The sequence below is a fragment of the Trachypithecus francoisi genome, unplaced genomic scaffold, assembly GCF_009764315.1.
Source record: "Trachypithecus francoisi isolate TF-2019V2 unplaced genomic scaffold, Tfra_2.0 Lachesis_group3, whole genome shotgun sequence".
Taxonomy (NCBI): domain Eukaryota; kingdom Metazoa; phylum Chordata; class Mammalia; order Primates; family Cercopithecidae; genus Trachypithecus; species Trachypithecus francoisi.
The window spans coordinates 44,153,143-44,180,572 of record NW_022681468.1 but is presented as its reverse complement, the minus strand read 5'-3'; the positions used below and the strand labels follow the sequence as shown (position 1 = coordinate 44,180,572).

At 33.6% G+C, this 27,430-nt stretch overlaps 1 protein-coding gene and 1 non-coding gene across 4 annotated transcripts in view; one reads left to right on the top strand and one right to left on the bottom strand.

Moving 5' to 3' along the window:
• SLC38A6 (solute carrier family 38 member 6) overlaps nucleotides 1–27,430 on the top strand; it is a 65,441-nt gene that overhangs the window by 18,835 nt on the left and 19,176 nt on the right. For all 3 annotated transcript variants that reach the window (XM_033187822.1, XM_033187824.1, XM_033187823.1), the window contains exons 4-6: nucleotides 8,214–8,266; nucleotides 13,315–13,354; nucleotides 24,365–24,443. In XM_033187822.1, coding sequence (XP_033043713.1) covers nucleotides 8,214–8,266; nucleotides 13,315–13,354; nucleotides 24,365–24,443 — 172 coding nt within the window. The remainder of the gene's footprint in view (nucleotides 1–8,213; nucleotides 8,267–13,314; nucleotides 13,355–24,364; nucleotides 24,444–27,430) is intronic.
• On the bottom strand, nucleotides 5,036–5,142 carry LOC117071625. The gene has a single exon (XR_004432393.1). It is a non-coding gene; the product is annotated as a U6 spliceosomal RNA (small nuclear RNA).

Below are 27,430 nucleotides of genomic sequence, written 5' to 3'. Positions count from 1 at the left end.
TTTTTCTTTTTTAAGGCAAAAAGGTTTTAACACCCTCTGGAGCAGTGATTCTCAGTACCTTCTTTTTATAACAAACATTTTCTAAATGCTCCCTTTACTGTATGAAGTAAAATTTCCCATAGGTATTATACCCTACTGCAGTGAGCTGAGTAATGCTTCCCCCAAAGGTAACCACATCCTAGTCCTTGAAACCTGTAATTGTTACCTTATATGGCAAAAAAAGAACTTTGAAGATGTGACTGAGTTAAGATGTTGAGATGGAGAGATTATCCTGGTGGACTCTTAACTTCAGACACATGTATCATGGAGGGAATATCATAGACAGAGGAGATGCAGGCAATATGACCTCTGAGGCAGAGATTGGAATGACATGATCACAAAGCAAGGCATGCCAGCAGCTACCGGGGACTGCAAGAGGCAAGGAATGGATTCTTTCTAGAGCCTTCAGATGTGTGGCCCTGCGGACACCTTGATTTAGACATCATGAACCTGGTTTTGGACTTCTGGACTTCAGAACTGAGAGAGAATAAATTTCTGCTGTTTTAAGCCATGAAGTTTGTGATAATTTCTTACAGCAGCCCTAGGAAACTAATATACTACTTACATAATAATAATGCCATAACAATGAAATAAAGACACAAAAAGTAAATGTTAGTGATGTGACTTTCCATTTAGGAAATGATTTTTGGCAAAGTTCCAAACAAAACAAATTATAGTCTTTTCTGCATTTACATGGTAATTGTATTTCTGGATAATTTAATGTATATTCAAACCATTAACCATTGTTTGTAGCATCTACCATGTGCTTGACACACAGAGTATTTAATAAAAGCTGGATACATGGGTGATGAATAGATGGATGTATTAAAAGTACAAAGAGATTACATAAGTTCCAAAGTAAACAGGCAAGGCAAAAATTATGTGTAGTCAGTATCTTTAAAAATTCTTGGCCAGGACCGGCGGTTCACGCCTGTTATCCCAGCACTTTGGGAGGACGAGGTGGGTGGATCATGAGGTCAGGAGTTCGCGACCAGCCTGCCCAACATGGTGAAACCCTGTCTCTACGAAAAATACAAAAAATTAGCCAGGCGTGATGTTGGGCGCCTGTAATCCCAGCTATCCGAGAGGCTGAGTCAGGAGAATTGCTTGAACCTGGGATGCAGAGGTTGCAGTGAGCCGAGATTGCTGCCACTGCACTCCAGCCTGGGTGAAAAGAGCAAAAACTCCATCTCCAAGGAAAAAAAAAATTCTTTTTTTTTTTTTTTTTTTTTTTTTTTTTTTTTTTTTGAGGCGGAGTCTCGCTCTGTCGCCCGGACTGGAGTGCAGTGGCCAGATCTCAGCTCACTGCAAGCTCCGCCTCCGGGTTTACGCCATTCTCCTGCCTCAGCCTCCCGAGTAGCTGGGACTACAGGCGCCCGCCACCTCGCCCGGCTAGTTTTTGTATTTTTAGTAGAGACGGGATTTCACCGTGTTAGCCAGGATGGTCTCGATCTCCTGACCTAGTGATCCGCCCGTCTCGGCCTCCCAAAGTGCTGGGATTACAGGCTTGAGCCACCGCGCCCGGCCAAAAAAATTCTTTACATAGCTTATCAAATATAGTGTGTTCAGTATCTATATGACATACTGGACACTGACACATACCATTTCTCAATAAAGAGCTGACAGCCTTCTCCCACCATTCCCCCACCATCATTTGAGTATCCTATGAAGGACATGAGTTGTTTTAGGGTTATAATACTATGAGATACTCTCACTGTGACAATCACAGAGGAACTAAAACTGACTGAAAGGCAATAGATACGATTCCCATTTCAAAGCTCACTGTGGACATTTTCTTATGGTTTGGAATGGTGGCAAGCTGTCCAAACTATATTTTGATCTGTTTTTCTTCTTTTGATCAGGGATGATAGTTCAGTAAACCCACAATTAAACTAAGTGGGCTGCTTATATGGGTCTATCTAAAGTGAATTAGTGTACTTGTCTCATCCTTCTTATTAATGAGTGGTTCTAAACTGTACTTCGTATTTCTCCCATGGGGCATTTGGCAATGTCTGGAGGCATTTCTGATTGTCACAGTTGGAGATTGGAGAGGGCAAGGTGAGGCAAGGTGCTAATGGCAGCTAGTGGGTAAAGGCCAGGAGTGCTGCTAAACATTCTACAATATACAGGACAGCCCCCAACAACAAATAATAATCTGGGCTCAAAAGTAGTGGCAAGGTTGAGAAACCCCGGCAACATTATGTGTGTGCTCCCCTTGTGTAGTGATTCCTTTCTAGTGTTTGCCTTGATATTAGGTTAAGTGTTCCCTTAAGCAGAAGCTGAATTTTTTGTTATTGAGTTGTAGTGAAGGATGGGTGTGAATCTCTGCAGGGTTGAACATTTTTACATTAACCTTTCCTTTTTATTTTTATCAGAAGTAATACATGGTCACGTGTGTGTGTGCATGTGTGTACGCACTTATGCAGAACTTAGAACAGTTCCCCACCCATTCTTCCCTAGTTTTATCCTGCTTCCCAGAGTTATCAACATTTAAAGAGTTTTGTTTTTAATTTTTTTGGTGATTGCCTCTCTACGTCTAAATAATAGCTTTTGGTTATTTATTGATTTAAGAGAATATCTATTGACTCTTCACTGCAGAAGGTTAGCAAAAGCTCAGCTACACTAATCCCTCCCCTTCTCCCTTCTAATATTCATTAGTTTATATTCGATTGTTCTTTCACTGATTATTTTGTAACTCTAAATAATATATAAACATTTAATTTTGTTCCATCAGCTTTAGTCAGTATCTTTTTATTTTCTGCCTTTATTATACTAGTGCTTCTGTTCTTTCTTTCACCTTCATGATTCCTATTTCCTATAGTCTATCTGCTGTACCTTTACATTGTCAGATTGACAATATTTACTTTCTGTTTTATAATTATATTTGTTTGTTTTTATCCATTGGTTGAGGCCAAAAGTTGAAAACTATTACCATTTATAGGATATAACTGTAAATATTGTTCACTGAAGAGCTAAGTAGTGTACTGAGATCTCAGAATCATCTCTGTCTATGCAATATCACATCCTCTGTGCCATGTGAAAGAATGTTCCTAGTATTATAGCATTCTGTTTTCTGTGTTGGGTGTTTTAAAATCATGCCACATTCAGTTGGCACATTGGCATTTAAACACATACTAAGAAAGATCAGAAGTGTCAAATGAAATTGCATAGTGAATATTAAAAAATGAATGACCTGCATGGACAAATAATACAGAAAAACAAAAAAGATCAGAGGAAAATGGTAGAAAACACAAGAAAGACAAGAATCTCAAAATAATAAGGGTACATTCCCAATGGCTAGCTTTCTGAGAGTTGAACTGTATTTGAATAACTCATGTCCCTCAATCCAGATCCAAAGATAATATTGCTGCTGCTGAAACTTGGGCTCTGTACTATGACCAGAGTTTATTAATTATCCTGTTTCATTGAGGAAAAAATGCAAAGCAGAACAGAACACTGGAATAACTAGCTGGAAATATTCCACTATTTCATGGGAAGCAGCTTTCTAAACGATTCCTGTGGAGGCCAAACTCTTGCTCTTGCCAAAATATTATAGCATTAAAGTGTGCCTTGATGGTACATTAAGGAAGAAATTTTCCCCAAATTTACTTGATTAAGATTTATAGCCTTTGTGCTCCCACAAAACATAGCATTGATTTCTTTAATATAAAAAAAATTCCTAAAATAAACTGCTAATGATTGCTTTCACTCATTTGTTTACTTAAGGTGGGTCATGCCAAGTACTATTTGTATGAATTCTTGTAAAAGACTGAATTAATTTTGTAATTGTCATAATTACTGTTATTCCTCTTCTGTAGGAATATGCTATTAATGTGACTGGTCATCGCCACATCTTATTTTTGTATCTCTCAAAACATCTTTCATAAAATATTGATGGTAGGAAAGAGCTGAAAAAAAATCTATTAGTAGACCAAGCAATACTTCAATTACTAAACACCAGAGAAAATTAAAATTACAGCTTAAATAAAACCTACCAGATATTTGGTAGAGAAAATGGAACTGTACAAAAATACGGTTTTTAAAAATAAAGTTTTGCCACTTTATTATATTCATTATAGACTATTAGAAACCCTTCCCTGCCAAAAAAGAAGAAGAAAAAGTTTGTGACGATTTGTAATTCATTTTAGTCTTTTTATGTATTTTTTTCACCTAAAATAATATTGGCTTTTTAATATTATAAATATAGTTTTCCATGGCTACATATTATTCTATCAAAAATATCTACCGTAATTTATGTAACCACTTTCTCATTGTGAGCATTTAGATTAATTTTGTTTTTCCAGTTGAAACAATACTCCCTGAGTATCTTTGCATATAATGATTTCTCTTGATTTTAATTTTACTTAAGACAAGCTCTTAGGGGTCAAAGGTTTTAAATATTTTAAAGGTTCATTGTTCAACTTACATTTCAACAGTCAATACCAGTTTACACTGTTTTCAGCATTTTAAGAAATTGCCCAAATGACAGAGTCGAATTTTAAAAGTATTTCCCTAGTATTGATTTGGTTTATATGCTGAGATGCTCCAGATTTTTTGTTATTAAAAAGTGAATATGTGGAGCTCGAACATTTGGCTGGCTATGTACACATTTTATTTAGTAAAGCCTCAATGTTAAGCAAGAAGCCATTACTCATATTTATGTTGTCTCAGGCATGGAAAAGTGCTTCTAATTTTTGCAACATAAAAGAAGTCTGATGGCAGTGACAGAACTGAATGACTAGTTAGGTATGCTGACCAGAAAGCTAGAATTAGGATTTGACCATTGTACTCAGTCTCCATTTAAGAGCCTAATGGTTTTTTCTTCTCAATTTGTAAGTTTACTACATTTACAGATTTTTTTTTTTTTTTTTTTTTTTTTTTTTTTTTTTTTTTTTAGTTTCTGTCTGTACGTTTATTGCCTATATCTGAAAAATCATCATATTGTTTGGTTTAGCTCTCAGCAGCCCGCTCCTGAGCTCTGAGGAAGCTTGCCTTCAAAAATATGGAACGCTTCATGAATTTGCGTGTCATCCTTGCGCAGGGGCCATGCTAATCTTCTCTGTATCATTCCAATTTTAGTATATGTACTGCCGAAGCGAGCACAGATATTTTTATAAAACTAAAAAATAATAGGCCCAGAGAGCAAGTTTGAGATTACTAAAATGTATACCATTACTGTCAGAGTTGCAGTTCAAGCTGTCTTCATTAAGCTGTTAGTCTGATTACGTTTTCTCGAACAGTAAGTGTTGTGTTTTAATTTTTTAAATTAAAAATAAATGTTTAATGTTTTAAATTTTAGGTAATTGAAATACCAATTCTTTTTGGAATCTTTCAGTGTTATGGTTTTGGTTCACAGTAAAGGTATTTGCTCACTACGTTTAGTAAATATACTATCTATACTTCATTTTGTTGCATAAAAATAAAACACTCCGGTTAGCCTTTTTGATGAGTTAATTACCTGGATGGCTTGCTTACTGACAGAGAAACTGATGCAAAATAGGTCATTTGAAAAGCAGGTGTTTGATATATCCCCATATGTAACACTGGAAAGCCTCCTTGCTCTAAATTTTTGGAAGAAAAGCTTTCTTAAGAAAGAATGGACCAGATGCAGTGGCTCACACCAGTAATCCCAGCACTTTGTGAGGCCGAGGTAGGAGGATGGCTTGAGTCCAGGAGTTTGAGATCAGCCTGGGCAACATAGTGAAACCCTGCCTATACAAAAAGTAAGAAATGAAAAGTTAGCCTGCACTTGGTGTATTTGCATGTGCCTGTGGTGCCAGCAACTCCAGGGGCTGAAGCAGGAGATTGCTTAGGCCCAGGAGTTCAAGGCTGCAGTGAGCTATGATTGTGCCAGTGCACTCCAGCTTGGGTTACAGAGCAAGACCCTGTCTCAGAAAAATAAGAATGTACATATTTGACTGTAATATAAAACGGATGCTGAAAATGAACACTGATATTTCTTTAATCTCATACCTCAGAGTGACATATCAGACCTGCTCTGGAGACTTGGTTCATATAACATAATATGGAACCAAATTACCTTCTCAATGCCAAATTGAAGATAATATGTACATAATTTCCAGGTTTAATATATATACCAAGGCTTTGGGATGTTAAATATAAGGAATGGTACCCATGTATAACATTATCAGTTAAGCTTAAGAATATTAAAGATTTGTTGATTAAAATAATTATTAATTTTTGAGATAGCTTTTACTTTAGAATATGTGATTTTTAAAAAAAAGTGTTGGCATTTCACATAGGAAGAAAAAATTCCAGTTCTTATTTTTGTAACTTAATTTTATGTTTTAAAATATGTCTAAAATCCACCCCTGTAAAATTATTAAAGTCTTTTATTATTAAAGCATAAAGTTTTCTACTCATAAATCAAATTATGTATCTCAAATTAAAAGCTAAATTGCCCATGTGCATTGTTTAGCAGTATGTAAATACATTGTAGAAAAGAGCTGTATCATTCATGAAGTTTCCAAATTCTTTGATCAATTCTGATAATAAAGTTAAAATTTGTGTTCTTAATTAGTAAGTCTCCTTATTTTTTAAGCATTCCACTGATTTCTTTCTAACTTTGTGGTAATAATAGGTAAAGACTATATTTGGCTTTTAAAAAATGCTTATTTTTACGTATATAGAGGTCTTTGATTATGAAAGTGCTGAGGAGTTTTTTTGTTTATAAGTTTTCAAAAGTTTATAAGTTTTCATAAGTGTTCAAAAGTTTTCAAAAAAAAAGATTACTTCTGCTTTAAATATACAGTGGCGGTTGAAAGAAAACCCATGTATATCTTGAGAAGATTTATTGGAACTGGCTTTGAGAAATGATGAGTCAAATCTTTAACTCAATAAAAGATGTGTATTGGTGTACCAAGCCTTAGTATCTGCTATTCTCTTTAGTGTAAGCACTTTTCAAACTATAGGATTATATAAATAGTAGCACCACTAGTTAAAACATAAAGCTATATGATCTAAAGACACAGTTTGGTTATTTTATGAGCCATTTAATTTTCATCTTTTCTGTGATCACATTTATTAAACATGTGACATGAAAATGGAATACTCTTTTATGATGAAAAAATAAAATATATGCCCTGATAATTATGGGATAAGAGTATTATTTTTTTGTGAACACATTTTCAGCATGCTAGGCACCTGGAGAAGTGAACATCTCTGAAAGTATCATACATTTACACTTTAACTTTATTTACATATCCAGTTTTTAGAAACCATTACCAATAAAACATTTGGACAATGTGGTATGCAAGTACTGTATAGTGAGAAGCGGGGATGTTCTTGAGTAATTGTTCCATTTGAATTAATCCAGCATAGGTAGTTGTTAGACAACCATGAAATGTGCTAAGCTTTACGTATTCTAAGAGGACTCTTTTCTTACAGACCATAAGTGTTCAAAAGTTTTCAAAAAAAAAAAGATTACTTCTGCTTTAAATTTAGTCTGCCATTCAATAGCTAAAATAAGGCAGGTGGATTAAACTGCTAGAAGTATGCAACGTTAGTATTGAGAGTGTTTAAGCAACTTAAAATCTTCAGAATGCCTAAGATCACAAATTTGGTATGACCAGCCTACACAGATTAACTTAAAATACATACAGAGAGATGTCAGATAGATAGAGGTCATAAGTTGGTGACCAAAATTACATTAATCTGCATGTTGACATTGGTTACCTTATATTGATTAGAAACTTTTGCTTAGTAAAAAGGGGAAATAATTTTTGATATGTGCAGCTTGAAAGAGAGAATCTTTCAGAAATGAGATGTATTAGAGAAACATAATAAAAGAATCCTTGGTGATTTTTTTAAAAAGTAAAAAACCATCACTACTGAGTAAAAAGACATGTTCTACAAAGACATCTGAAAATCATAGGTGTTGTGGTTTATATTTTGGGATGAAAATTAAAGATTTGATGAAAATTACCAAAGACTTCTACATAAATTGCTAATTAAGCCCAATCATCTTTTTTACTATTGCCTTTATTTGAGGATGTTAGGGAGAATTTTCTCATTTTGTGTTTAGTCCTGATTGGCCTGGATCATAAGAATTATACTGTAATTAGTTTGTAGTAGTAGAATTAATTTTCTTCTCTTTAGGACCTGACACATAAATAGTTTTGTGTAAAAGTGAACGTTGTGATTTCTCTTAACAGCTGTAACATCTTATGAAGATCTTGGACTCTTTGCATTTGGATTACCTGGAAAGGTAATTTTTTTTTTCCTCCTTGTTGTGTCCAAAACCCAAAGTGGCATTTTTCCTTTGATTTCAAATTAAAAGAGACAAGTATATATAAAAGGAAGACATTAGAGGAATAAAAGGAAACTAAGGTGAGAAAAAAGAGAATGATGGGAGCAGGCAGAGAAAGAGAAGTCTATGTGTCCTTCCTAAAAATGTATCAATACATTTAATTCAATGCTTGAATCTTTTAATATATTTCATCCTAATAAAGTAGCACAATGACTTGAATGACTTTAAAAGAGTAGCAATAACCTGTTTTAAGTTTTATTAATTTTGATTATGTACTCATATGAGCAAACCCTCATAAAGACAAGAGAAGAAAAGCAACATCAAATTCAAATTATAGCATGGCTCTTTACAAAACCAGTAATCAGTAGATCCTATCACTTAAGAATTGAACAGTGCTAAAAGATTATCTAGCTGTCCTCTCATTTATAGGTGAGGAAATTAAGGATCAGAGAAATTAAGGGGCCTATTTGTCAACTATTATATAAAGCCAGTACCACATCCTAGAACTCTAGATCTACTACTTTTCTTACTCAGAATAAGAAAAATAACAACAGTATTTATTGAGCACTCACTTGCAATAGGCATACTACAGTAGTTTAATAGGTAGAGAAAAATAATTGTCTTCCACCAGGAGTTGAACATTACTTAGTGCTATAGTATATAGTTTTTTAATTTCTGAAGAGCTACTATACTTCTAAAATTCGTATTCATTTTGGCTCCAAACAGGAACTCTTTTGTTTGTAAATCTGTTGTTTGTGTTTTTATGTTTTCGATTGACAAATAAAAATTGTGTATATTTGTTATGGATAACATGTCATTTTGAAATATATAAACATTGTAGAATGGCTAAATTGACCTAATTAATATTTGCATTACTTCACATACTTCACATTTTTTATTTTATTTTTATTCTGAAAGGATACTCTATCTGTAAGTGGCTAAACTAACTTCTGAAAGCGAGTCTGGAGGAGAAATATATAGCTATGCAATGGAGAGAAAACTTGTATTTACATTCCAGTTAACTTTGGTGGAGTTTTTTGTTTTTGGCTTTTGAGACAGAGTTTCGCTCTTGTTGCCCAAGCTGGAGTGAAATGGCATGATCCCAGCTCACCACTAGCTCCGCCTTCCGGGTTCAAGCTGTTCTCCTGCCTCAGCCTCCTGAGTAGCTGGGATTAAAGGCATGTGTCACCACGCCTGGCTAATTTTGTATTTTTAGTAGAGACGGGTTTCTCCAAGTTAATCAGCCTCATCTCGACCTCCTGACCTCAGGCGATCCTCCCGCCTAGGCCTCCCAAAGTGCTGGGATTACAGGTGTGTGCCACTATGCCTGGCCCTAACTTTGTTTTTAAAGTACTATACTACAAGGCTACAGTAACCAAAACAGCATGGTACTGGTACCAAAACAGAGCTATAGACCAATGGAACAGAACAGAGTCCTCAGAAATAATACCACACATCTACAGCCATCTGATCTTTGACAACCTGAGAGAAACAAGAAATGGGGAAAGGATTCCCTATTTAATAAATGGTGCTGGGAAAATTGGCTAGCCATAAGTAGAAAGCTGAAACTGGATCCTTTCCTTACTCCTTATACGAAAATTAATTCAAGATGGATTAGAGACTTAAATGTTAGACCTAATACCATAAAAACCCTAGAAGAAAACCTAGGTAGTACCATTCAGGACATAGGCATGGGCAAGGACTTCATGTCTAAAACACCAAAAGCAACGGCAACAAAAGCCAGAATTGATAAACGGGATCTAATTAAACTAAAGAGCTTCTGCATAGCAAAAGAAACTACCATCAGAGTGAACAGGCAACCCACAGAATGGGAGAAAATTTTTGCAATCTACTCATCAGATAAAGGGCTAATATCTAGAACCTACAAAGAACTCAAACAAATTTACAAGAAAAAAACAAACAATCCCATCAAAAAGTGGGCAAGGGATATGAACAGACATTTCTCAAAAGAAGACATTCATACAGCCAACAGACACATGAAAAAATGCTCATCATCACTGGCCATCAGAGAAATGCAAATCAAAACCACAATGAGATACCATCTCACACCAGTTAGAATGGCAATCATTCAAAAGTCAGGAAACAACAGGTGCTGGAGAGGATGTGGAGAAATAGGAACACTTTTACACTGTTGGTGGGATTGTAAACTAGTTCAACCATTATGGAAAACAGTATGGCGATGCCTCAAGGATCTAGAACTAGAAGTACCATATGACCCAGCCATCCTATTACTGGGTATATACCCAAAGGATTATAAATCATGCTGCTAGAAAGACACATGCACACATATGTTCATTGCGGCACTATTCACAATAGCAAAGACTTGGAATCAACCCAAATGTCCATTAGTGACAGACTGGATTAAGAAAATGTGGCACATATACACCATGGAATACTATGCAGCCATAAAAAAGGATGAATTTGTGTCCTTTGTAGGGACATGGATGCAGCTGGAAACCATCATTCTCAGCAAACTATCGCAAGAACAGAAAATCAAACACCACATGTTCTCACTCATAGGTGGGAACTGAACAATGAGATCCCTTGGACTCGGGAAGGGGTACATCACACACTGGGGCCTATCGTGGGGAGGGGAGAGGGGGGAGGGATTGCATTGGGAGTTATACCTGATGTAAATGACGAATTGATGGGCGCTGACGAGTTGATGGGTGCAGCACACCAACATGGCTCAAGTATACATATGTAACAAACCTGCACGTTATGCACATGTACCCTAGAACTTAAAGTATAATAATAAAATTTTTAAAAAATAAATAAAAAATAAAGTACGAAAAGGAATGCTTAAATCATATACTATATAGCATCGTGGCTTGGACCTTAGTAACCTGAAACTTAGACAAAACAGAGTATGTTACTTGAGGGTAAAAGGTTTTGTTAATCTCACTTAGTAGCAATTTTTCTGTTCTAGAGGATTAGGATGTTTGGTGTAGCCAGGGATCAATTTCCTCCATCTAGTTTAAACAAAGAAGAAAATATTTTTGTATGAGAAAATTCCACAATTAAGATAACATAAGCTATAAATATAATTCTGAGTAGCATCACTGATATCATTGTCATTTCATGTTCATATTTCCTGCATTGTTTGTATAGCAGCAAAGTTTAAAGAGTAGGGACTGCTGAGAGTCTTCTTTTCCTAAAACTCTAGAGTAGTTGCATTGTCATTTTAATACATGCACCAAAAAAAGTTCATAGTAGGCAGGCACACTAGACAAAGCATACTCTGAATGAGGAGTTGTTGTTCGGTTGCTTGTTTAGATTTTCTCCCCACTTCCATAGTTGGGTTGAAACTTAACCATTTCCTTCTATCCAGATATTATATGGTTATAATATGGGATAATACTATGATAATCAAAGACATTTTTTGAAATGTTTTGAACTTTTTGAGGAACATTTATTTAAATGTCTATAAATTGGTATTTATTCACCAAATATTTATTGATCAAATGCTTTGTACCATGTACTGTGCTAGGCATTAAAAACATAATTAGGTAGGCAAGTAGGTAGGTAGATAGATAGATATTCTAGCTTTCAAGATATTAAATGCTTAAATTCAAAGAATGAAAGAATAATCAATAAGTTAATATTACTGTTTTTTGCAATATATTAATTGAAAATAAAACCAACTTTCATGTATACCTACTACTGACAGTAGGTATCATTTGTACTGAAGATAGCATACACAAGTTCAAAATAGTCTTTTCACAAATAACTTCGACATTTTGGAACTAATTTTTACATAGACTGAAATGCAGAGTTTTTTCTGGAGAGCGTTCAAGTGGCAATCACCACATCTCCCAAGACACTTTGCCAGATTTTCATATCATTAGACCTCTTCTGCAAACCTCAAGTCTCCTAGGTCCTAATAACTTAGATGGTTTTCAGGATAGGCAAATGCTGTGCCACTGATAGAATTCCTAACAAAGATGGACATGAAAGATGATCTGTTCCCAATTCATGTAGAACTGAATGATGCTAGACAGCTAGTCAGCTCCAAGCATACGTTGGGGTTCCGATCCATCAAGATTTGAGTGATTGAAAGGCCCAAATGGAAGCACAGTGTTTTACTGTTTCCTCTAAGTGTATCTGATTACCTTGAGTTCCCCAGGAATCTCATCAAAGATGATAAGCTAACAAGCCTGCAGACTGAATTTGGTCCTCAGGAACATTTTGTATGGCTCAAATATTTTTTTATTTTTAGCTGATTACCAACTAAACATCATTAAAGTATGAAAAAACTTATTTTCTGACTTTCTTTGAAAAATCAGAAGATCTGGCTACATTGGATCCACATTCTCACATGTTATCAAGTGGCCATAGCTGAATAGCACCTGTCCCACTGAAGGGGGAGGAATTCTCCAATATCCTACAGTTCTTGCCAACTCCCATTGTCTCATACTCAGCTTAATTCACATTACCGAGTTTGGAGCATTTTACCTATATTTTCAGGGTTTGAGAATAATTGGGCTCTAGACTTTATTAATCTCTGGGACTGGGATGCTCAAAGTCTTGGTATATGCCAAGCTGATAAAATCAGAAAACTTATATCATTTCCTTTTAGGCAATGTATCATTGGCATAGCACACCCCAGCCTGTCTTTTTCTACTTATTTAAGCAGTGTGGTAAAACGAGCAAGAAAGGGAATGAGACACCACTCCCACGCTTTTAATTTTTATACTTTGATAATCATCGATTACTAGCTTTTAACACTTATAACTATTTAAAAATGACTGCCAAGAAAAATTTCAAAAACTTATTTATAGTAACTATGGAACTGTTAAAGAAATATTTTTTAATGTGATGATTATTAATTTTATGTATTTCAAATGACTGGCAAATTTCTTTTTAGTTTCTCTTCACTTACAACTTCTGCCTCTGCTTTTTTAGTAATAGTTACTGGATTATAATAAAATACTGATTCTTTTATATTATTTCCCTTTCTATTGAATATTTTTGTTTTTTTACAGGTGGTGGTGGCAGGCACCATAATAATTCAGAATATTGGAGGTAAGCAATTGAAAGTGCATTGTTTATGCATAAATGTGATGGCAATAATGTCCTTCCTTTGAATTGCTGTCTTACTACAGATCTAGCTGGGAACTTCTGTAGACATAGGTATCTTCAGAAGCCTGCATGTTGACCTCTTAACTCTGTTTTTTTTTTTTTTTTTTTTTTTGGATCCTTTTTAGCAGCACTTGCGACAGTAGCTTCTAAATTCAGTTCCAGCTAAATCCTGATTGCAATTGTGTTATTAGGTCTGCAACACACCTCTAAAACATTGGCTTTCTGTGATTGTGAAGGTAGGATACAATCTGGAAAAGCTCTCCTGATGATTTTAAAAGATTTTCCCTCTACTTTTGTTCTAATCACCCTATTGGCAGATACTACTTTAGAGGGATTAGTTAGTGTTCCATGGGCTGTGGACAATCAAGTATGGACAACAATGTCCTCTTGTAACCAACAATTTAAAATGACCAAGTGGTTTAAAACATAAATAAATCTGAGATAAATAAACATTCTCACATTTATCCTGTATCTTGTTCCTATTAATAACCAATTCTAGAAATGATCTCAATATTGAGAACTATGTAGAAATAAAACTACTGTTAATTATAGACAGTTACTGAGTAAATGTATTAAACATTTAAATCCAAAATATGGGTATCATGTGTGTATATGTTGTAAAGAAGTTACTTAATGCTGAACAATATCTTAGTTTTTCTTTTATCATTGACTGGAGTGCTAAATAAATGCTCTTAAAGGAAAATACACAGAAAAAGTTGACATGCACTTTGGATCTCGTACAGGATTATATAGTCAGAGGACATTTTAATCTTATTTTTTACATGTAACAGTTTAATTCAAAGATGACAGTTTTAATAAACTTCAGCTCTCATACTCAAGAGGTCTGAGGTATATCACTTTTGTTTTGTATTGTATTGTTCAATCAAATTCCATCTTTATTTGTATTGTATTGTTCAATCAAATTCAAACAAATATAAGTATTGTTCAATCAAATTCCATCTTTAATAGTTTTTTTTGTAAAGGAAAAAATTAACAGTGAATTGTGCTGCCTTGTTTTGGAATCCTGTTTTAATTTTTTGAATTTTCATGAAAAAATGTTATGAATAAAAAGAATGCTTTCCTGCATGCCATACCAAATAATTTTCTCCTAACACACACTACTTCACACTTCACAGCAGAAGTCAAGAAAACCAGTCTCTTCATTTATGAATTTATTATAGTCATTAATTTTAATATCTATTTTAGAATAATTTATTTAGCAAATAAGTATTGCTTAACTGTGCATGGATAATGTTTCTGAATATGGTATATATTTTTATATTTTGAATCCCTCTTTATCCTGTCTATATAGGTTCTAAGAACTATCACATTTTGTTTAGGTTACATTGAACCATTGTTGAACAGTTTATGTAGACTGTTCAGTTCAGCAATTTAGATACAAATTTGTGACCCTGGCACAATACCCACTGTTGTATTCTTTGTCCCTTTCACCTTGATTCCTTCCTTGTTCTCTAATCTTATTTATTTGTTATTGGAGATGGCTGTACTGTAGCACTTGCCGTTACTAGATTTAAGTTCTCTCTATATATGCTCCTGTACCCCACTGCATTGTTAAGTTCCTTTAGCTGAAAAGTATGCCTCATTTCTCTTTGTACTCCCAGCACCTAGCGTAATACTTGGGAATTGATAAACTTTTGTTGAGCAGAATAGAGCTGAAATGATTTGTATGATCTCTTTCTAAGTACTTTAAATATTCTAGATATATTTATTGAGAAAAGGGAAATGCTAGACTGGCAGCTAGCTTCAAATATTTGAAAGACTGAACACGAAATACACAAAAAGACACTAGACTAATTCAAGTATTGTTCCAGAGGGCAGAACTGGTGCTAAAGTATAGAAGTCTACAGAGAAGCTGGTTTGGGTTTTCTCATTTGGAGTACCCTTGTAACTAAGCTGTGTGATAATGAGGATGGCCTACATCCCTTTGAAAATGCTCCTTAGCCCTGAAAACATTCGAACAGCGCTGGTTGGTCAATTGCCAGAATTCTAGAAAGGATTCTTGCATTTGGTGGTGGATAGATGATGAGTTTTTCCAACTCTTAAGTTTGTTGGTTTGCTTGCTTGCTTATTTTAGAACTTTTTAAAAGAAGGTGATTTAGAGCAGTCATAGAAGTTTTTAATGTCTCTTAAATTTAGAAAAGCTGGCAATGCTTATTTAGTTTTAAAAATGATATCCTCATAATTTTCTTCACATTGGTTAAAAGTGTATTAAGTGCCCAGTCAGTAATAACCAAATACATATTTTCAGAGTTTTTTTCTGTCTTTTTTTCATAGCCAGATGTACATAAACCATTTCTTTATTATAATAGAATTAGAAGCTTGCTCTTGCGAGCAGAACACTGGATTGGAAGTCAGATACCTTGAATTCTATCCACTCCAGTCTCTGCCATTGGGTAGCCATATGTCTTGTGAAAATCCCTCCCTCTCACTGTCTAGGCTTCAGTTCCCTCTTTGTTAAATTGTTGGAAGGTAGAGTGGGAGGCAGGGAGCTTAGGGTCCCTTCTTACCCCAAAATTTGACACATTGGGAGGCACATTAATTATTTTAGGTTATTAACATATTTTAATACAGGAAAGTTCAATGAGAGGGTTATACTTGGTTCAAAAGATGATTTGGCCCTTTCTTAGGTATCTTTAACAAATCAATAACTATTGCCCTAAAGTGTTCATGGATGCCATTTTTTGTCACTACAAAAAAGGGAACTTCAGTTCTTAGGACTACGCTTTAGAACCTCCTCTTATGTTAAAGTCTAGGAACCCTAGTCTTAAAAAGTAGTTTCTTGATTGATATATACTGTGGAATCTGTGGAACTTCTGGTCCATGTGTGCTTGCAAATAAACAACATACTTATTTGGGAGGATATTTAATACCCTTTGTCATTATATTAAATAAGGATATATATACTGTTTTATTATAATAAGTCAATCATATAATGACTTATTTAATGTTACTTTAAAATGGATTTTGATTAGTTTCTTTATTGGAAATACATTGGATATTTAAAAGATTATATTAAGTGTAAATCAGATTGAATTTTTACACATCTTAAGTGCCTGTCTGCAAATAATGTAGTTCAGATAACATTTTTTTAAAAAATAGAATATTTGTTAGTATAAATTATCTGACTTTTGCAGTGGTTGTTTAAATTAAGACTGAAAAATAATGTAATAGATTCTATTTAGGTCTAGCACTCTACTAGATACTTTAATTATAAGGACTCTTCAATATAGATATTATCTTCATTTTATAGAGAGGAGATCAGTGTGCAGTGGAGATAAATAGCTTGCTCACATTTACCCCATAATGAAGCCTGGATTCAAACCTTGCTCGGTTGGCCTTGATTCTTTCTGCTGTGATATAGTAAAAGTTTGAAAAATGTGAAAAGATTAAATGTTGAAGATTTTCTAACTCCTTGGGGACAGGAACTATGTGTTTTCCTAACTTTACCTAGTTTCTGAGAAGAGCTCAATAAGTAATATTTGTTGAATGAATAAGACAGTTTTTAAAGTTCTGCTTAAAAGCCTAAGATTTTGCCTCAAAGAGATAATTGAATATACTATGTAAACGATAAAAAAAGAAACTTGAAAGACCATAGAATGATTTCTAGTTTAGAATTATATAAAAATTTAAAAGTTCAAAATATTGGGGAGAGTTAGATCTCATTTATTTAAAATAGGTTAAAAATATATCGAAATAGGCTGGGTGTGGAGGCTCACGCCTGTAAGCCTAGCACTTTGGGAGGCCAAAGTGGGAGGATTGCCTAAGCTCAGGAGTTTGAGACCAGCCTGGGCAGCATGGTGAAACCCAGTCTCTGCTGAAAATACAAAAAATTAGCCAGGCGCAGGGTTGCGTGCCTGTAAGTCCCAGCTACTCAGGTGGCTGAGGCAGGAGAATCATTTAAACCCAGGAGACGGAGGTTGCAGTGAGCCAAGATCTCATCACTGAACTCCATCCTGGGCAACAGAGCGAGACTGTCTCAAAAAAAAAAATAAAAAAATATATATATGTATATGTAAAATATTATTTTCAGATTAAGTAAATAATATCTTAATGTTTCTTAACTCTCTTATTCTTTGTAACATTTAAATACTTCTCAATTTTCATGAGATACAATTCTTGTGGTGAATCCATGAAAACAATGGAAATGGAAGGCCTTTAAAAGCAAAATGACCACGAATGGCCCTTGATCAATATTTGTTTCATGTGTCTTTCACCAAAGACCTAGTTTATTTCCCACATTTCCATATTCCATAAATCAAATTAATGTGCTCATTTATTTACATCCCTAGTACTTAGCACATAGTACACATTTAGTAAATAACATTTATTATAGGAAGAAAGAAAGGAATAAGAAGGGAGAGAGGGAAAAGCTAGTGACCTGGCTTAGTACTTCTTCAAGAGCAAAAAGAGAGTTGATTGACCGGGAAGAGAAACCCACAGTATATGTAAGTAAGCATATAGTTTTTAGGAAAGCGTCTACTGTTAGAACTTAACAGAAAATCTTTTTTCTCCCCCAAGATTAATCAGGTACCAAGTATTAGTCAGAAGGCACTAGTGTGGTCTAACAAATTGATTGAAAAAAATCTACTGTCTTCAATTAAAATCTCTAAATTTTATAATGCAAAAAATGCAACACACTAAATATAACACTCTTATTCCAAGGTTATAGAAATCCTTGGCTTTGGAAATTTGAGAACCATATAGTAAATTACTACTTAAAAGCAATTCCTGATATCCTCCCAATACTAATGAATAAGAGGCTCAAAATCGGCTAGAGCCAGAGGTAACGCTCTGTAGCCCATTTCCTCAGGTGCTAGAGTAGCATTTGCTGAGAGCCACTACTACTGGGACCCAAGGTGAGAAAAGAGGTGTCTGGAAGTTTTCATATTTAATGCTGTTATAGGTGGGACAATTCTGGCTTAGAAAGTTTGAATTTGGTGGCCTAACAACTAAGGATAAAGGATTAAGAACTGTAGTAGAAAATAACTCTAACGTAGTTTTCACATAGTTCCTGTAACAGTGTTGTATTATGTGATTGTTTTCCTAAAAACTAAGGTAAGTAGTTGGTTTCACATTCATTTGAACTCCTGAAGTGAACCATTCAGCAGGCTAGAATATCACTAGAAATCAAACACTACATCCCAATCATCATCTTAGTCAAGCCAGAGAAAGTCTTCCTTGCCCAATTCAAAATGTAGAAAGATGAGTAGCTCCTAGGAGGATGTTATATTCTTATTTTGCTCTTATAAATACGAAGGATCACTATGAATAGCATATGCTTTCTTTAGTTCTTCAAAGCCCCAGTTCTTTAAAGGAGATTAAAGATTTAATCATTACTACGTATTGTGAAAGGAAAACCATAAACATTAGTAGTCTTACTGAAAACCTCCTGAAATTGCTAGAATGACCCAGATGTTTCAGTCTGGCACAGAATCCACACACCTTACTCTTGCAGCCTTTATTAACACCTCAGTTTGGTAATCTATGGACTCGAGTAACCCCATTTCAAAATCTCATAAAGATAAAGGTATAAATAAGATCATTTTCAGTTGAGAATTATAAAAATCTCAAATTCTCAGTATTTGAAAAATTCACAATATTAGATGCTAGCAACTACTTGGATTTATTTTCTTCCTGTGTATTCATTCATGCATTTTATTTATTTACTTTTTGGTAGGGTAGAAAAGTACTAAGTGTTTCAGATGAACTAGTTTGTATTGTCTCTTGGGAAACTAGGATAGGGCGTGCAGATACATCGCCATCTGCTGGTCAGTTTATCTGTAGTGAAACTGCAGCTTTCTTGAGACAGTGTCTAGAATTCTATTCTGGAAAGCACTGCCTTAGAATAGGAGAGGTACAGGAAATTTGGAGAGTCTTTTTCACCAGCACTTCATTTGATAACATTTGCTGGTAATGTATCTTTTTTTAAGGTTTTAAAAAATATTTTTCTTAGTAATTTATATTGAAAATTATAAAATTTTCAGAGCAGTAGATATTTTGGTAATTTTTTATTCAAATTTAAGATCTTGAAAATGATAAGACAAAGATATACCTTTTTTTCTAGGGTCACAGGGGAGCATTTCCCCCATATGTTTTGATTTTCATTTATGCATATGTTCTGTCCTATTTGAGTGCAGATAGAACTTCAGTGGCATTTAGATATTTTGTGGGACCACCAGATTAATAAGACACATTGAATAAAATAAACCAGTTACTATCCATGACTAAAAACATGTTTGAAATAAAATTGAATCTCTCTGAGACAGAAAGGCAAACTTATTTTTTTCCCATACTACATCCGTTTGTTTAGGGCTGAGTAATCCTTTAAGAATTACTGAACTTCCCCCAAGTGCTGAAAACCTAATTCTCTTTTAAAAATAGCTGCAAGTAATTCTGTCCTCATACATATATTTTACGTGTTTAACAAAAAAGATACTTATCTTCATAAACTGTTATGATGTCTTAGGCCCAAACTCCAATTAAGGGTTGGTTTGTTTTTTTTTTTAAGTTTGTATGCTTAATAACGACAACTTGGGAAGCATTTTCAGAATGCTGGGAAAAATAATCCCTAAGAATACAGTATTTGGAAGCACAGAGACTGATTTTTATTTTTCAGATTTCAATGGAGTGTTAATATTTCAAATATGTGAGAATAGGAAACTTTCTCTTCAGAACTACAATCACAGCCATAAATACAGTAGAGTCATAGCAGTAGATGCACTAGAATCTCATCATGAAACTCCATGAATTTTGAACTAATCACTTCACCAAAGTAGCTACAATACTGAAAAACGAAATGAATTGAAAATATATCTCAAGATGAAATGAAAATTCTAAGTATTACTAAAGCTTCTGACTAATGTTCTCTGTGTTAGAGATTCATTTCCTTTGAAGTTAACTGTTAATCTCAGCATTCAGAAGTAGTTTGTTTAAATACTGATTTAAAAAAGAAAAATAATTCTGAAGAGTGGTCCTTCTGGTAGACTTTCCTTATTTGTCTTTGTTTTGTTTACTTTTTCACTTTGCTCCTGCACTTTCTCATGGCACACTAGTTAATAGAACAAGTTTCTCAGCCCAGACTGGCTGTTTCCACCATCACTAGCTTGGGCAAGTTACTTCTTTGTACCTCCTTATATTCTGTGAAATAAGTAATATGTACCTCACAGGTTTGTATAAAGATTAAGTGAGGAAATAACTTGTGTAGAATACTACCAAGCATACAGTAGACATCTGAAAAACAAAGATGTTCGCTGTTCTCATGGATTACTGCCCAGAGTTCCTTTCCCGTTTCTGTTTCTAACATCTCTCCTCTCAACCTCCTGGGCCCAATTCATGTATTTCTCTTTATGGTTAGATCAACAGATATTAACACCTTGCAACTTGCTATTACCTAATCAGATTTTGCCCCATTTTAGTCATTTTTTAATATTACTGTTGCTTCTCCATATTTTTTTTTTAAAATGCTTTCAACTTCTGGTTAGATCAACAGATATTAACACCTTGCAACTTGCAATTACCTAATCAGATTTTACCCCATTTTAGTCCTTTTTTAATATTAATGTTACTTCTCCATGTTTTTTTTTTAAAATGCTTTCAACTTCTGTGTTTTCAGTTGACAGATGTTTTATTTTTTTCCAGAGAAGTTTCTATTAAATGAGTTCTATTAGTTACGTTTAAAATTAAGTAGAAAAGAATACCTGTTTAGTTAATATGGTAAAACTAAGTGATTTATAATGGCTGAATACCTGACATCAAGGTATATCTTCTGTCACTGATTTTGGCTTTGGTGGTTTGGGGTCACTTAACTATATGCATGGCTCTTGTGGATGACCCAGTTGCGGCTATTAACTGAGAGTAGAACATGGTGTGTCTTGTTTTAGGAATCTATACTATGTGTCGATGTCACCCAAAATCATTTACAAATTTTTCCTTATGACTGATCTGAAAGATATGTGCTTAAACACTTTCTTATGCCATTTATAAAAGACATGAGACAAAAAGTGTGGCAGCCAGCTATTTGATCTAGTAAACCTTTTAGTTAAAAACAAAAGCAATATGAGCATTCCTATCAATAGTATATCTTTAAAACATTTCCAGTTCATTTTATTGAGCTGATGTTCTTTTGTATGAATTTAATTAAGATGTATTTCCTAACTTAATTGTATTTAGTAATCTTTTTGTTTCTTCTCTGTATTATATATAATATAATGTGTTAAAGTGCTAGTTCTTACATGAAAGTTTACTTGTGATTAAGAAAAAAATAATTTTCATAGTGAGTAGAATGGTAGTGGTCTTTGTTTTACTGGCTTAAACTGTGTGGGTTTTCCCCTATAGTAAGCTCTGTGGTTGTGTAGCTCTTAAAATATATACTAACATTTTCTAGAAAAGAAACAATGTTTTGTATGTTTTATTATATTTGTATCTTGTATGTGAGGTCTTCTTTGAGAGAGAAACATATGTTTGGTGAGTTCATATTTCTTAAAATATACATGATTCTTCAGACTAGAATCTAATGAAATAGTACTCCCATTTGAAAATGAAAGAGTTAAGGGTACAACAGAGGATAAAAGTGATCAAATGATTAGCCAGAGGCTAATAGAAATTCTGGAAAGAATGACAGATATTATATTAGAAAGAAATAGGATCTCATATTCACTGAAGCTTTCTACAGCTAAAGGTCCAAAAGAAATAATAGAAAATTACTGAAAGAGATGAATGTCTGAAACTTCAGAAATGCATGTGGTGTTGGGTTAATCCAAGCAAGAAAGAAAGATGGGCAGATAATAAATTACATTTTATAGGAAGTCGGCTTTCCTTGTTTTCAAGGTATTTTGTCTTTTTTTCTGTTCTCTCTGTCTCTCTCACAAGATATATTTAAGTAAGTCTAGGCCAGTTTCAGAAAATTCAATTCACAATTTTTATCTTTGCACTGTATGTGTAGAGTTCTTTGGAATCGGTAAAATATTATAAAAACTCCAAATCCTTGAATGGAGAAAGTTAATCTAAACCTTCCTTCTGTTCTGTGCCAAATTGATAGCATTTTTCCTTATGATAATATGAACAATACAGAACACATTTTCACATACAATCAGTTGTAATACCCCATAACTAAAAGATTTTGCAGAAATGTCTCAGTGGGTTTTAGTCAACTCACTGAGACATAGCTATACTTCTGCTAGGGAAAAAGAAATCATTGTAAACTGAAAAAATATGTATATGTATATTTTCATCACAAAGAAGTGATTATTTAACTGTTCTAAATTTTACTTCGCCATAAATACATGTTGTTTTACTAAAAAAAATTGAGTGTGTATGTTTGTAGTATTATCTATCTACATACAAATTTACACACAAACTAGCATGTATCCTTTTTTTTCTCAAGTTAAATGGTCACATATCATTATAATCATGATATTCAGCTCCTTTCAAATAATGTTGATTGAGAAATATACATTCTTCTTAAACTATTTGAGCCTTTTAATCAATTTTTCCCCAGATTTTTGTCACTGAAACTTGGCATTCATTTTTGTTCTTAGTTTTTGTAAGTTTTGTAAGGAGAAAGTGAAATGTTTCCTGAAATATAAATAAGTAATAAAATTAATGTGCACACAAAGTATACTCTTTATTCTTTTTTTTTTTTTTTTTGAGATGGAATTTTGCTCTTTCACCCGGACTGGAGTGCAGTGGCGCAGTCTCGACTCACTGCAACCTCTGCCTTCCAGTTTCAAGCGATTCTCCTGCCTTATCCTCCCACGTTAGCTGGGACTACAGGCGCGTGCCACCATGCCTGGCTAATTTTTGTATTTTTAGTAGAGACAGGGTTTCACCATGTTGGCCAGGCTGGTCTTGAATGCCTGACCTCGTGATCCACCTGCCTTGGCCTCCCAAACACTCTATTCTTCATGGGCATTTTCTTTTTGCCCCCGGCTCCCAACACACACAAACATAATCTCTGTGGGGAAAGAGACTCTTACTCTGTTAAATTGAACTTCTGACTGCAAATCGTCTGAGTTTCTATATATTTAAGTATTTAAGCTTAAACTCAAGTATTTACATATGAATGAGTTCTGTATTCTATAACCATATTAAAACTTTTCCTAGTATTTTTATAGATTTTTTTATAGCTACATCAGAATTAGGATCATTATTAAAGTGCTACAAAAGCTAGTTATTTCTCAGACTCAGATTAAATGTGAGAAATAATGCTGGCTTAAGGTTATGATTGTATAATATAGATGAACCCTGTTAATAAAATGGAATAAAAGTTGGAACTTTTGTCTTTTTAATATACTTAATGGTTTCTATTGAACTTTCTCTTTTTAGAGACTGATTTTAAATGTAATTCATTTACATTTAAAATGAATTATTATTATTATTATTATTTTTATCCTATAATTATGTGTTCATAATGCAGGGGTGGGTAGTAGAGAGGCAAAGAAAGGGACAGAGGGAATGAGACTTCTCTGTTGTGGGGAGGCATCTTTCTCTAGTAAGAAGGAACAAATAATCCAGTTACTAGTCATACCTATTAAACTTCTGTGTCTATGTCAGTTGTTGCTAAACTAACCTTAAATGCCTTAAAAGGGGTGATAACATATAAGAGAGTTTTTGTAAAACTTTGTACAAAATTTCATTTAAAAGTAGCCTGAAATCAAGACCCTTTCTCTTACCTAGTTTGCTTTGGACTTGGATAAACAAAAGATACTTAATGTACTTAATTATTCTTATCTACAGTTACTTATCTTTATTCGTGTGTGTGTGTGTGTGTGTGTGTGTGTGTGTGTGTGTGTATCTCTTTGGTATAATGTGTTATACGTTCATCTTTCATATGTTGTCATAGCTCTAATGGACATCTGTGTTCCTAGATGGTTTATTCTTTAAATGGTTAAAAATCATGGAATTCTAACAGGAACACTTTTTATTCTTTTGCAGCTATGTCATCTTATCTTTTAATTATTAAAACAGAGTTTCCTGCTGCTATTGCAGAATTTTTGACTGGAGACTATAGTAGGTAAGAAAAAGCATTTTACATTGTGTCCATTCATTTATTAATTCAGTAAATATTTATTAAGCTGTAGTGGCAAGTAAAATAAATGTAGTCCTTGCCTTCAAGACACTTACAAATTAGGCAGAAATGTAGCAGTAATAGAATAGAAACTACTCAGCCAATGTTTATTGATTACCCATGTGAAAGCACTGTTCTGTGAACCATATGAAGCACCAGATATAACCCTTGCATTCTTTGAGGGTGTGAGATAGGCTAAGACAGGTCTGAGATTGAGATGCTCTTAAGGAGGAGTAAAGGGTAAATTTCTGGGGATACGCAAGACTGGGTTGGGGATGGGAGAAGGTTGAATATACTGACAGTACAGGTCTTAAACAAAGGAGGGGAGTGAGTGATATTGCTGTCACTTCTCAGCAAATCATAGTGATAAAAAATGTGGCAGTTACAATTATACCTGTTTGAAATTCCTATTATATATCATGGCAAAAACATAAATTATTTGCAAGGACTTAATTGTTTCATTTCCTGTTTTTGAACAATATTATAAGTAATACTAAGCCATGTCATATCTCTTTTGTCTTTCTTTATTTAAAAAATGCATCTTATATTTGACTTGCTTCTTTATAGGGAAAAAACAAAATTCATTGTGCCTTTCTTTTCACTGTGTAGAACAAGAAAATTTTAGGAAAATGAACTTGAAAAGACAAGCTAAATCATTTTAATTGCCATCAAGTTATTTCACATAGTTAAGTTTCAAGCCACAATACAAAACCTGTCAGACTTTCAGATTTGAATATTGGGTTGTTCTGCTTCAATAATTGAACTTGTTCTGGAATGCAAGGAAAGGTTTCAAAAATTAGTTTTTAGCTTTTACAATTCAGCTTCCATTAAAGAATTCTACTTAGAAAACTGCAAATACATATTTGTAAGAAAAGTGTGGTATACTTTAGATCTGAATAGAAACCATCAAGAAAATGTAGTTGAAAAAAGACAAATAGAAGTCCTAAATGATTTTTCTTCATCAGAAGATATTGTTCATTTTTATGATACCTTACAATTAATGAGGTTTCCACATTCATTATCACATCTGATACAACTACCTTATTTTATCTACAGTTTTATCTAGTTACATTTTGATTTTATGCTTAGGTTGATAAACAATTCCTGTTAGAAATAGCTATGTAAAATTCATTTTTGTATTTGCTGTGGAAAACATTGAGGACACCTTCTATGACTCAAATTCTATGTGAGAAATTTATATTTTAGGGTTAAGAAATCAAGGCAATATGAGGTAGAATAAAGAGGACTAGACTAAGAGTAAGGAGATGTGTGCTCTATCCATTTCATATTCAATAATCTCAGGAACTTAATTTAACTTCTTTTGAAAGTTACTTGGAGCCTTCGGTTTTTTTATGTGATGTAATGGGGGTACCAATATTGCCTTCTTAAAGTTGCTGGGATGATCAAGTAAGATATATATACGCATGCTAATAGCATGTGTATAAACAAGCATGTGTGTACAGAAACTTACAGTACAGTATAAATGTGGAGAATTAAGAAATTCTAATAATTACTATATTAAAGGTGGTGTTTCCCTTTTTGCCCTGACTGCCAGGAAGCTCAGAGTCAAATGTGACACGTTTGAATTAATATAACTGTGTTAATTCCAACAGTTGTCACATGTGTTTTCTTTTTTCTTGGTCCTGAATTTGGTGGCTCCTATTTGTATTCTTTTATTGTCACATGTTGGTGGAAAGAGGAGGGATTATAAATATATGTAATATTTTAGAAATAATTAAAGTAGTATGTGGCAGAACTGGTATTGAAATTTAGGTCTTCTTTCTCCAAAAGTGATATTTTTACTGTAGCTTCATTTTAAATAATTGGCAAATGATTTACATTGTTGCATTAATTTTTTGTTTGTTTTTTTAAAATAAAAATTAAAATGAACTTCCATCTCACTCATATTAATAGAAAATTGATTAAAATGTTATTTTTACATGTTAGAAATAGATTTTTAAAATCATATACTTCAAAATGCTGTGGTCAATTTGCATAATCTGTTACGTGTTAAAATTGTATGTCTTTTTAACAACCTTATCTTGTTTTAAATGTAATATATATTCATTTATTTTGGCTAATTATATTAACTTATTTGAACGCAGATAGATCATTAGACTTGAAAGCTTAATGCTGGAAAATAATTAAGAAACAAATATTATGATAATTGACTTTACTATCTATAAAAGACAGTTTTTTTCTAGATAGACTTACATGGCAGTATTCTATGAGATCAACATATTGATAAACTTTTATTTTAGGGTTTGATTTATAATAAATTTTAATTAAGATCTTTCAGGTGTGCTAATTTTCTGGGTTATCTGCAAGCTTGGTGTACCTTTGAAATATAAATCTTTATAAAGATATCAAAATGAAACTGTGTTCATAATAATCAGATGTCAGAAGCTATAATATTTATACTGAACTTTCATGATATATCTATATATTTCATAGAATAACTTACATTTTTAAAATCTATGACTGTTAAAGTTGGAAGCTCTCTGTTAACATTTAATGATCTTGTCAGGGGAATATGATTGACACAATTAAGTTGTCTTGCATTTTAGTTACATAATTGGTGTTGGATGTGAGTAAGATCCTAATTCAGAACATGTGATACTCTTGTTCCATTCCTTTCGAGAATGAAATTAAAGCAACTTATAAATAAATCTGGTTTTCATTAAAATATGGAAAAATACATCTGCATGCCAAAGCATTTGCAGTACAGCTAAGGATTTATACTCTATATTTCATACTTGGAACATTTTTATCATACAGGATTAAATCCACAGATCAAACAAGTTCTCTAGGAAGTATAAAGGTTTTTACTCTAATTCTTTTGGCTTAAAGAGAATGTATATTTAGATCACAGTAGGAAAACAGGAGTTCTGTTAGATCATTCTTTATTCCCCCCTTAGGAAAAAAATTAAAGT